We start from the raw sequence: 12,890 nt of genomic DNA, 5'->3' as shown, positions 1-12,890 counted from the left end.
GTTATAAAGTTTTATTTTTTACACTCATTTGTCTGCTCTTCTCCAGGGCTTTTCCCACACCAGGGCAGGGAGCCCTTGAATACAGACCACAAAGCCTAAAATATTTACTATCTGGCCCTTTACAAGAAAGCTTAGCCAATTCCTGATATCCAGCTAATTAAAGTAGTACCAGAAAAAGAGCCACAAGAGATATTTAAAGAGCCCAAATTTATCATGTTTTTAGATGAAATATATAACCTTATATCATTAAAAAAAAAAAAAAAAAGCTCAGCAAAATCTTCACAGAATAAATTTAAAGGCACCACATCCAGACCCTTAAACTTCTGAAAACCAAAGATGAGAAAACTTTGAAAGAAGCCAAACAAAAAGACACAGTACTCACAGTGGAGAAATTATTTGCATGACTACAGGCTTCTTATGAGGACAGAGACTCTGGGGAAACACCTTTTAAGCAGTGGAAAACAGAAGCAAAAAAAAAAATACTGTCAACCTAGAATTGTATAACCATTGAGAACATCATTCACAAACAAATAGGGACATCTTCAGATACAGAAAACCACAGAAATCTGTTGTCACCTGATAAAAAGAAATGCCAGACTGCCAGGATTAAAGGGAGAAATAAATAATTTAACAGAAACACTTGGCGAATGCAATACTCCAATCAATAATGGATAGAACAATTAAACAGATCAAGAAAGAGAGAAAAACACTTTAGTTCAGTTCAGTCTCTCAGTCGTGTCTGACTCTTTCCGATTCCATGGACTGCAGCATGCCAGGCTTCCCTGTCCATCACCAACTCCCGGAGCTTACTCAAACTCATGTCCATCAAGTCAGTGATGTCATCCAACCGTCCCATCCTCTGTTGTCCCCTTCTCCTCCCACCTTCAATCTTTCCCAGCATCAGGGTCTTTTCCAATGAGTCAGTTCTTCGCATCAGGTGGCCAAAGTATTGGAGCTTCAGTATTAGTCCTTCCAATGAATATTCAGGATGGACTTTCTTTAGGATGGACTGGTTTGATTTCCTTGCAGTCCAAGGGACTCTCAAGATCTTGTCTTCTCCAACACCACAGCTCAAAAGCATCAATTCATCAGTATTCAGCCTTCTTTATGGTCCAACTCTCACATGCATACATGACTACTGGAAAAACCATAGCTTTGACTAGACAGACCTTTGTCAGCAAAGTAATGTCTCTGCTTTTTAATATGCTGTCTTGGTTTGTCATAGCTTTTCTCCCAAGGAGCAAGCGTCTTTTAATTTCATGGCTGCAGTCACCATCTGCAGTGATTTTGGAGCCAAAGAAAATAAAGCTTGTCACTGTTTCCATTGTTTCCCTATCTATTTGTCATCAAGTGATGGGACCGGATGCCATGATCTTAGTTTTCTTAATGTTGAGAAAAAGCCAGCTTTTTCACTCTCCTCCTTCACTCTCCTCAAGAGGCTTTTTAGTTCCTCTTCCCTCTCTGCCATTAGGGTGGTGTCATCTGCATATCTGAGGTTATTGATATTTCTCCCAGAAACCTTGATTCCAGACTTATTTATCCAGCCCAGCGTTTCACATGATGTACTCTGCACGTAAGTTAAATAAGCACAGTGACAATATCTAGCCTTGACATACTGCTTTTCCAATTTTGAACTAGTCTGTTGTTCCATGTCCGATTCTAACTGTTGCTTCTTGACCTGCATAAGGTTTCTCAGGAGGCAGGTCAGGTGGTCTGGTATTCCCATCTCTTTCAGAATTTTCCAGTTCGTTGTAATCCACATAGTCAAAGGTTTTCGCGTAGTCAATAAAGCAGAAGTAGATGTTTTTCTAGAACTCTCTTGCTTTCTTGGTGATCCAATGGATATTGGCAATTTGATCTCTGGTTCCTCTGCCTTTTCTAAATCCAGCTTGAACACCTGGAAGTTCATGGTTCACATACTGCTGAAGCCTGGCTTGAAGAATTTTGAGCATTACTTTGCTAGCGTGTGAGATGCGTGCAACTGTGCAGTAGTCTGAACATTCTTTGGCATTGCCTTTCTTTGAGATTGGAATGAAAACTGATGTTTTCCAGAAAAACACTGAGAAACAGTATAAATCAGCTAGATCTAACAGACATCTAAATATAGAACACTGTATCCACAATAACGGAATGAATACACATTCTTCTCAAGTTCATATACGACATTCACTTGGCCAGATCAAGTGTTAGGACATAAAAACAAGTCTCAACCACTTTAAAAAATCTTAAAATATGTTCTCCTCTCACAACAGAATGAAATGAGATACCAAAACCAGAACCAAGTTTGGAAGGCTCAAAAATATGTAGAAATTAAATAAGAAGCTCCTAAATAACTAATAGGTCAAAGAAGAAATCATGAGAGAAAATGGTAAACACTTGAAATAACTGAAAACAAAAGTACTAAATTTCATAAGATGAAGCTAGGGATATGCTTCGAAGAAATTTATAACTGTAAACACATTAAAAAAATAGTAAAAATTTCAAATGAATTTTCTAATGCTCTAACTAGAGAAATAAAAGAGCAAACTGAACCCAAAAGAAGCAGAAGGAAACAAATAATTATAGCGGAAATTTAAAAAAGAAAAGAAACACAATGGAGAAACAACAAAGAAACCAAAAGTTGGTTCTTTGACAAGATCAAAGAAATTGACAAGCTTTTAGCTTAAATTGATCAAGACAAAAAGAAAAGCGATACTAATTCATACTAGGAATGAGCTGCTACTGACCTTATCAAAATAAAAAGGACTATTACAGAATACTACAAAGTGTATGCCAACAAATTAGACAACCTAGATGAAATGAACAAACTCCAGAAAGACACAAACTATTTAAACTGACTCAAGAATAGAAAATGTGAGTAAACCTGTAACAAGAGACTGAATTACTAATCAGAAACCTTCCCACAAAAAAAGGCCAGGCTGAGCTGGCTTCACTGGCAAGTTCTACCAAATGCTTGAAGAACTAACACCAATCCCTATAAACTTCAGAAGACAGAAGAACACAGCCCAGCTAATTCTATGATGCCAATACTGCCTGATTCCAAAACCAGAAAAAGTCATTCTAAGTATTGACCAATATACCTTATGAATACAGATGCTGCAAAAATGAAAATAAAATACTAGCAAACTGATCCAGTTAAAAAAAAAAAAAAGTATACAAATAACCAAGCAGGGTTTATCCCAGGAAAGCAAAGTTAGTTCACCACGTGTAATCAATCTAATACACCACCTTAATGAAATGAATAACAAAATATATATATACATATATCACATGAATATCTCAATAATTGCAGAAAAAGCGTTTTGACAAAACTCAACATCCTTTAATGATAAACAAATTGAAATAAACAAACAAAAACTAAGAATAGAAGGAAATTTCCTCAACCTGACCAAGTGCATCCATAAAAAAAAATCCAAAGCTAAGATCACACTTAATAGACAAATACAGAAAGCTTTTCTCCTAAGACTGGGAGCCAGACAAGATGTCCACTCTCACTGCTTCTATTCAACACTGTGCTGGAGGTTATAGTCAGGGCAATTAGAATAGAAAAAGAAATAAAAGGCATCCAGATTGGAAGGGAAGAAGTAAAACTATCTCTGTAGAGAGATTACACAACACCATATACCAAAAAATCCTAAGAAAATCACAGACACTTAGCTAATAGCAAGTTCAAAAACTTGCAGGATACAACATCAACATACAAAAATCAGTTATATTTCTGTATTTTAATAATTGGACAATCTAAAAATGAAATTAAGAAAACAGTTCCATTTACAATAGCATCAAAAAGAAAATAAATTGGGAATAAATTTAAGCTAGAAGGGGCAAGGTTTACACACTGAAAACTACAAGACATAAAGGAAAGAAATTACAGACAAGAAAAGAAAAACATGGCCATGGATCACAAGATTAAATAGCAACACCTACATAATTAATGACTTAACACAGTCTCTATTAAATATCAGTTGCTCCCTTCCCTCCTTCCCCAAAACTGACAAGCAAATCCTAAAATCATACAGAAATGCAAAGGAACTGGAAGAAAATAAAAATTGGAGAAGACACACTTCCAACTTCAAAACTTACTGTAAAGCTACAGTAATCATGAAATTAAAAGGCATGTGCTCTTTGGAAGAAAAGCTATGACAAACCTAGCTGCTGCTGCTGCTGCTGCTGCTAAGTCGCTTCAGTCGTGTCCGACTCTGTGCGACCCCAGAGACGGCAGCCCACCAGGCTCCACCATCCCTGGGATTCTCCAGGCAAGAATACTGGAGTGGATTGCCATTTCCTTCTCCAGTGCATGAAAGGGAAAAGTGAAAGTGAAGACAAACCTAGACAGTGTATTAAAAAGCAGAGACATCACTTTGCCGACAAAAGTCCATCTAGTCAAAGCTATGGTTTTTCCAGTAGCCATGTAGGGATGTGCAAGTTGGACCATAAAGAAGGTTGAGCACTGAAGAACTGATGTCTTCGAATTGTGCTGGAGAAGACTCTTGAGAGTCCCTTGGATAGCATGGAAATCAAACCAGTTAATCCTAAAGGATATCAACCCTGGATATTCATTGAAAGGACTGATGCTGAAGCTACAATATTTTGGCCACCTGATGCGAAGAGTCGACTCATTGCAAAAGACCCTGATGCTGGGAAAGATTGAGGGCAGGAGGAAAAGGGGGCAGCAGAGGATGAGACAGTTGGACGATATCACTGACTCAATGGACATGAGTTTGAGCAAACTCTGGAATACAGTGAAGGACAGGGAAGCCTGGCATGCTGCAGTCCATGGGGTTACAAAGAGTCGATCATGACTTAGTAACTGAGCAATAACAACAGTAATCAAGACAGTGTGGTGCTGGCATTAAGATACACACAGATCAATGAAACAGAATTGAGAATCCAGAAATACACCCCTGTATCTATGGTCAGTTAATTTTCAACAAGGACACCAAGACGACTTAATGGGGAAACAACAGTCTATTCAACAAGTGGTACTGGGACAACTGGACAGTCACATGTAAAAGTGATGGTGACGCCATAGCTCACACCCCGTGCAAAAACTCAAGTAAACCACAGATCTAAGTGTTAAAGACAGAACTATAAAGCTCTGAGAAGAAACCACATGCCCTGCAATCAGGCAATCATTTCTTAAATATGACATTTAAAACTGAAACAACAGAAGAAAAAATAGAAACACTGGGTTTAAAAATTTTTAACTTGTGCTTCAAAGGATACCAACAAGAAAGTGAAAAGACAACCCACAGAAAGGGAGAAAATGTTTGCAAATAATATGTATCCAGAATAAAGAACTCTAACTCAAACAAGAAAAACAACTCAATTTTTAAAAAATGGACAGTGTTTGAATAGACATTTCTCTGAAGATATACAAACAGCCAATTAAACCATGAAAAGCTTTTCAACAACATCAGTCACTAAGGAAATATAAGTCAAAACTACAGTGAGATACCACTTCACACCCTCAACAATGGCTATCAACATAAACAGGGATAACAAACCTCAAACATTAGTAGGAATGTAAAATGGTACACCCGATCTGAAAAGCTGGCACTTCCTCAAAAAGCTAAACAAATGGTTTCTGCATAACTCAGAAATTTCATTCCGAGGTGCACATATACCCAGGAGGATCAAACATTCACATGAAAACTTGCACACAAATGGTCACAGCAGCATTACTCAAGGGCCAAAAAGTGCCAATAAATCAAATGTCTACCAACTGATGAAGATAAACAAGACGTGAGACATCCTCATGATGGACTCTTACTCAGCCACCCTAAGTTCTTTACTCAAGAACTGACACAGGCTTCAACATGAATGAAACTCCAAAACATGATGCCAAGGGAAAGAAATCCAACACAAGAGGCCACATAACGTAGGATTCCATTTACGTGGAATGTCCAGACTAGGTAAATCCAAAGACAAAAAGTAGATTGATGGCTGCCAGGAGCTGGAAGTAAGGAGCCCAAGGGGAATGACTGCTAATGGTTATGGAGCTTATTCTGAGGGGATAAAATGTTCCTGGATTAGGTAGTGGTAACGGCTACAAACATCTGAATAGAAGATATTAGAAACTACTGAAATGTACACTAACAGGGAGAGTTTATGGTATGTGGATTTTCTTAATTAAAAAAAAAAACGAAACGCCAAACATAACTATTCACACTGAAAGGAAATAGCAGAAGAAACTCAGATCCTCAGAAATGCCGAGTAAGAGAAAGAATGAATACATGGATAAATATAAGACACTATTTTTTCCTCTTAATTTACTGAAATTACAGACAAGTGTTTAAAGCACAATGACAACACGGTGTTGTGGGACTGTAACGCATGTGGTTGAAATCCATACGACCTCCCTAACACGGGGGGGCGCCCCAGAAACTATGGACACACAGTTAACAGGTCTCTATCTGTATTTTACGTGAACTGGTACAACACTAAGTCTAAGCAGACTCAGAAGTTAAGGATCTATTTTGTAACCCCTAAAGCAATCACTAAAAATAAATAAAAAGAATGGAAAGAATTTTAGTCTAAAAACGAACATATCAAATAGTCCCAGACAGGGATGGAAAAGTGAAGAAAGGAACAAATGTGTTTCCTGCCTTCGCCTAGAAGGCCAAGAAGAGGTGATGCGCCACGGCTGGGAGCCCACCAGCCCCACACCTCAGTCGGGGATACCGTTCCCACTCAAAGCGATCATGGTCTGTGTGGAAACGGCTGACGCCGGGGCTGCGGGAGAGCTGGCACAAGGCCACAGAGACACAGGAGCTGGCTGAAGGGACTCCTGCTACCCAAATGTGAATAATCTAAGCACCAGACAGACAGTGATGAACTATACGCCGTCAAAAAATACAGGAACCCAGGAGCTGACATTAATCAATCAGTGTGGGAGAAAAGAAGGCTCTTTCTCACAGCACACAGCTGGGCACAGCCAGAAGTGCTGGACTTGGAAAACAGTCATCCTGTAAGACTTGGGGTTAAGGTTGGTTCAGGCAAGAGCCATTGTGAACGCTGTACCTGGGGCTGAGGGAGCAGAAGGTCTACGTGATCTGAAACTGCCTCCCCACAGGCAGCTCTTCAGCTTCAAAGGAAACAATGGTCATTACACAGTGGGGGGAAAAAAAAAACCAGCAACACCTTGCCAGGTGACCAAAATTCGCCTCACCATTAGGAGGCAGATGGAAACTGCAGGTTTCCAGATAGGACACACCTCACTCATGGAGCCGTTTGGGTGGGAAACCATAACCTGTCTAATCACGGAGAAATGGGGACACATCCAAAATGAAGAACACCTTGTTTTAAACAAAAGAGGGGAGAGTGAGGCTGGATCTTAAAAACTGCCCAGACAATGGAAGACAAATAAATGGAATCAATGGTCATGCCTCACTGTTAAAGTTTTTTTTTTTAATTAACAAGCTTAATTCTTTTAGAGCAGCTTCACACATCAAAAGCCAAATTCCATGCTTTATATTTTGCATTACTGTTTTCATGTAAATTTACTCTAGTTTTCTAGAAAATCAGCAGTATGACTCATTTACATCTGGATTTCAGGAAACTTGATTTATATCATTGATACCCCACTCCCTCTGACCTCTGACCTAAGCCTCCCCTTGACTATCCTTGCATTCCTGCATGGGCTCAATTGTGGCCCCTAAATTCACATGAAGTCTAACGCCCAGAACCAAAGGACGAGACTACAGTTGGAAATGAGGCCTTTAAGGATAGTGAAGGTTGAACGCAGTCACTGGGGGTGGGTAACCCAGTAAGATTAGTGTCCTTATAAAAAAGAGATGAGGACACAGAAACAGCCAGACCAAGTGAAGACAGAAACAAGATGGCCGTCAGCAAGCCAAGGGAGAGGCCTCAGAAGAATCCAACGCTGTGGACACCTCCACTGTGGACTTCCAGCCTCCAGAAGTCTGAGAGATACATTCCTGCTATTTAAGCCTGCAGTCTGTGGTGTTTTGTTACAGACCGGCCACCTTAGTAGACTAACAATACGCTTCTCTGTTCCCTCAATACACCACACTGACTCCATCTCAGGATCTCTGGGCAGGCTGGGAGTTACACCACACCCGTCTTTCGTCCTAGGAAACTGAGGATGTCAAATGCCCCTAGTGAGAGGCAGAGAAAAGATGGAAACAAAACTTTCTCTAGTTCTGTGACTCATGCAAAATATCTCCACACTCTATCAATAATAGATAACTTAAGGGAAAAAAAACAAACAAACAGGAGAAAGAACTCACTTTTCAACCCAAAGCACTGAGACGAGCTTCACGCCTCTCTTCTGTGCTTTTTCCCAGGTGCTCTGGTACCCATCTTTGAACACGACATGAGTTACTTGTTTATTAAAAGTTTTTGAAACCTGCAGACAAAAGGCAGAAAACAAAGGTAAATTTATTACTATTTGCATAAGTTTCTTAAGTACAAGCCAGTGTCACTCTTGCAGACACTTGCCAAAAAAGCAACAAAATAATTAGCAAATAGTATCAACCAATATATACCAATATATACAATACATTCCCACCACTTGTTTATTCCAGGACTGCAAAGCTGGTTAGAACAAAAAGTCAGTCATTATTGTTCACTTCATTTACAAAGTAAAATAAAAATCATAGCCACCTCAAGTACATGCCAAAAATGCGTTAAAATGTTAAAAAGTTTATTAATGAGGAAAATTCACAGTAAATTAGGATCGGAAAGCTGGTATAAGACTGCATGATGGGAAATGCTAAAATCTTTCTGTTGAGGAGTATCTCCATTTGACTCAACTGGCCCCAGCCAGTGCAGTATGTCAAGAAAAGAAAAAGTGTTAGGATTAGAAAAAAATAAAATGACCCTGTGCACATAAGAGTCAATTGTGCACACTGTTAAAAATCCCCAAAATGCCACAGAATTCATAAGAGTTTGGTAAGTTTTCTGGACACAAGGTGGATATGCAAAAATGAACTAGTTCTATATAACAGCAATAGGAAAAAGAATTCAAAAGATACCATTCATAACAGCAACAAAAATAACCAGAGAAAATCATAAAACATCACTAAGAAAATTAAAGAGCCCCAAATCAACAAAGACATACATCATGTTGATGCTTTAGAAGATTCCAGTGTATAAAAATGTCAGTTCTCTCCATACTGATGTGTTGTTCTCTATCCAATACCAATCAAGATCCCAAAAGAGCTTTAGGTTGCAAACTGACAAACCAGTTCCATAATGTATCTGGAAAAGCAAAAGGCTAAGAAAAGCCAGAACACCTTGACTTGAAGAACAAAGGGGAAGACTTATTATAAAGAGTAATTAAGACAGGGTGGTTTGTCATGAGAACAGACTGTATGAGTACTGAAACATGGTTACCTGACTAATGACAAAGGTGTCACTGTGCTAAAGGACAGTCTTTTCAATAAATGGTGTTGAGACAAATGACCATTCACTGGGGAAAAAATGAAACTATTTCATACCACATACAAAAACTAACTTCAAATGTACTGTAAATCTAAATGTGAAAGGCAAAATGACAAAGCTTCTGGAAAATAAAAGAAAAATTCCCATAACCGCCACGTAGAAATAGACTTTTTAAAACAAGACTTACACACACAGAAGCTCACCATAAGGAATAAACTACCATTATCATCAAAAGATGCTATTAAGAAGGTGAAAAAGCAAGCCACAGACAGAAAATATTGCAATTCACATGGCCGACAAAGGAGTCAACTGAAAAGTATAAAGAATGCGTACAAATCAAGAAGAAAAAGAAAAACCCAATGCAAACATGAGGTGGAGACTTGAACAGTCTTCAAAGTAAGTATGGGAAGATGTGCAGGAAAATGCAAATTCACACGAGGCTGATACACCACCAGAAACACACCGTGATGGCCGAAGCTAAAGAGACAGGACCAAGCATGCACAGCAGCGGGGCTTTCATATGCTGACAGGATTACAAACGGATTCAAACACGGCAGAAAGCTGCTAGGAAATCACTGAGAGCCTTCTCAGATGGGAAACGGTCTTCTGTCACACAGAAAGCGTCTTTGTTCTAAAAGATGCAAGCTAATATATTTAGGGACAAATTATGGTATCTGCAACTTACTTTTGAACAGTTCAGGAAAAAAATACATATACTGTTTAGAGAGATGGAGTCCAAGCAAGTATGTTAATTGTTGGGTCTATATTCACCATACTATTCTTTCCGCTTTTCTATTTGAAAAATTTCTAAATAAAAGGTTGGGGGGGGGCGGGATTCAAGAGATCCAAGACCTTAATACTACTCTCAAAAGCCATTCTGCCAACTCCTATGTTCCACAGCTTTTTTCTGTCACAATAACACGTGGAGCCCAAGTATGTGGCTGGTATCATCAACTGGAAATGCTCCCGAATTCCTAATGGATTTACCTTCCAATTTATAAGAAAAGGTGTCTTCTCAGGTTCAAAAGCAAACCCCGGGCCCTGCCTTCTGACTGCCGCCCTAATCTGCTCTTGGGTCTTTCCCCTGCTCACTAGGTCAGGGACCAGGGTGAGTCAAAGGAAACTCAGGAGCAGGCACTCTGCCTGAGTAAGGGAGAACACTGCCCTCCACTTTATGTTGCGCCCTGACCGTCCCTAATCCTTGCCCTGGCTTCAGTGGTATCTTACCTGTGTTAATCTCTCCTTTCACCAGCCTACCAGCCCCGCTCCCCCAAGTCCGCCCCTCCCCCCCACGAAGTCGGCTCACATCTGAACCCCAGCTTCCAGCTGCTGCCTTCCCCACCCCATTCCTCAGGTCTCCATGATTCCCTTTACCCAGCTCACTGAACATGGTGACACTCAACAATGACCTTACAGCTTTCAAACCTAAAGAATACTTCCCAATCTTAACTCTTCTTAAGCTTAGGCAGCATTTTGAAATTTCCATCTTTGAAGTCTGTCCCTCCTCCCACTTCCAGGCGTGTTTTCTGGATTCTCCCGGCATCCTTCCCAGTCTCGGTCCCTGGGTCCATGACTCCTGCTATCAGCCCTGGAAATACTAAATGGGCTCCACCTTCAGCACTTTTCATTCTAACCACCTGGGTAGTCACCACACCTGACTCTTACGTCCCTGATGCCTAAAACAGTATCTCTAGCCCTGACAATCTCAAGTTCCAGATTTGTACATCCAAATGTCTCTCAGGTACTTCCAATATACCCCCAATTCACACCCTTAAAAAACTGTTACTTTTCCTGTATTCCACACTTTGAGGAAGAGTATCTGGCATCTGAACAGCCAGAGGCAGGACCCATATTTTCATCCTGGAGCTCTCCTCTTGCGTCACCCCCAAGCCCAGCTGTTCTCAATTCCTCATACCACGGTTCTCTCCTTTTTTCTTCTGCCACTTACCCACTGTCCTCTTCGTCCATTGTGCTCTAAGTAAAAACTCCCAAAATAAGAAAATGCAAATAGGTCTCCTTATGTTTCAGACGACTGTCAGGTGTAGCAATGGTAAAATGAATTTCTTACCTTTGCCCCCATATCCACAAGTTGATTCCTAAAGGTCTTTGAGTAATTTTCTGTTCCATTGGCTGACCACACTTCAACATAGGCCACAACATCTGAAAACAAACAAGATGCTAGCATGAAATATATCTGATATACCCTCGCCCAAAGATTTCAACAGATTTTTCTCCTGTTCTACTCACACTAAAAAGTAAATTTAAAATTTCTTCTGTTAAAAGTGCCATTAGATTCTTTAAAATTTCAAGGGAAAAACAACTTGACTCATACATATGTCACGGTTTACATTCTCAACTCTTCCCAAATTCTTAAACCAAGTCTAACTTTTTCTAGTGCCAGAGTCTGTTTTCTGTAAAGGACCAGAGAACAATTATCTTAGGCTTTGAGGGCCAAACAACCACTCAGTTTGAAGGCTGCAGCACAAAAGCAGTCAAAGACAATACACTAATGAGCAAGCATAACTGCGTTCCAACAAAACTTTATGGAAAATGAAGTCTGAATTTGATATAGATTTCATTTGTCCTCCTTCTTCAGTTCCTCCCACCCCCCAGCCATTTAAAAAAGCAAAGGGCACTTTTAGTTTGCAGGAGCTACAAAAATACGGCCAACAGGCAGCCTTTGAGGGGCAGGGAACAGTTTACGAAACCCTCCCTTCTCAAAGCCTGATGCCTTTCAGGCGTGCCTGGAGGGAATCATTCCTCACTAAGAGGTTCTGGTCACACTAACAGAGACCAGGGAGAGGAGGTACTGGTTCTTCTTCTAATTTCACTAGACCCCTCTCCGCAAATCCACCGGGCCATACAAAGACGCCAGAACCTAGGAAAAGCTGAAAACCAAACACCGTCGGGCCTCCCAGCCCTTCGCGTGTCTGCGCCGCGTCCCTGACCCGGCCCAGGTGGGGCGGCGCGGGCCCTGGGCTCCGAGACGGACCCCCACCCGTCACGGGCGTTCCCGGCGCTGGGATCAAGGACAGACCCCCGCCTCCTCCGGGCAGCCGAGCTGGCGACCCCGCGCGCGCCGCGACCCGGGCGCCCGTCCTGAGGCCCGGCCGCCGCCGCTCCGGCTCTGCCCCCGCCTGCTCACCTCTCAGGACGGGACCCCCGAGGCTCCCGGGGGCCGACATGACGGGCGCGCAAGCGTGACGCGGTGGCGGCAGCGCGCGTGCGCAGGGCGGGCTCTGCGGAAATCCGCCTGTCCGCGTCCTCTGAGCAACCAATGGGGGTCGGGGGGCGGGACTGAGACGCCCTCCGCGCGGGAAATGGAGGCAGGCTCACCTCCCTCGTACCTACACGGCGCGTCAGCTCCCGCGCGGAGACCCGGGGTCTCCGGTTCCCGCAGGAAGTCTCCCTAGCCGGGCTGTCTCCCTCGAGCCCTACAGCCCGGAAATGCCGGAGCGGATGAATCCCAGCGGGAGTGGGGA

General features: G+C 41.6%; 1 protein-coding gene across 22 annotated transcripts in view; it reads right to left on the bottom strand.

Annotated features, from left to right (window-relative positions):
• The window catches only part of MCPH1 (microcephalin 1), a 232,568-nt gene extending 219,953 nt beyond the window's left edge, over positions 1–12,615 (bottom strand). For 15 of the 22 annotated variants that reach the window (XM_081521368.1, XM_081521372.1, XM_081521366.1 and 12 more), the window contains exons 1-3: positions 12,554–12,615; positions 11,477–11,568; positions 8,253–8,371 (exon numbers count right to left, since the gene is read on the bottom strand). Coding sequence is in view for 10 of the 22 variants with exons in the window: in XM_081521351.1 (XP_081377477.1) it covers positions 8,253–8,371; positions 11,477–11,568; positions 12,554–12,593 (251 nt within the window). In the remaining 12 variants the exon portion in view is untranslated. Of the gene's footprint in view, positions 1–8,252; positions 8,372–10,093; positions 10,125–11,476; positions 11,569–12,445 lie in introns of all 22 variants that reach the window. The other 7 variants (XM_081521369.1, XM_081521373.1, XM_081521353.1 and 4 more) reach the window with 2 other exon arrangements.
• Positions 12,616–12,890: the final 275 nt, after the last annotated feature.

Source organism: Giraffa tippelskirchi, chromosome 8 (assembly GCF_054371585.1).
Source record: "Giraffa tippelskirchi isolate mGirTip1 chromosome 8, T2T-mGirTip1v1.2.pri, whole genome shotgun sequence".
Classification (NCBI taxonomy): domain Eukaryota; kingdom Metazoa; phylum Chordata; class Mammalia; order Artiodactyla; family Giraffidae; genus Giraffa; species Giraffa tippelskirchi.
This window is presented reverse-complemented; position numbering and strand designations above follow the sequence as displayed.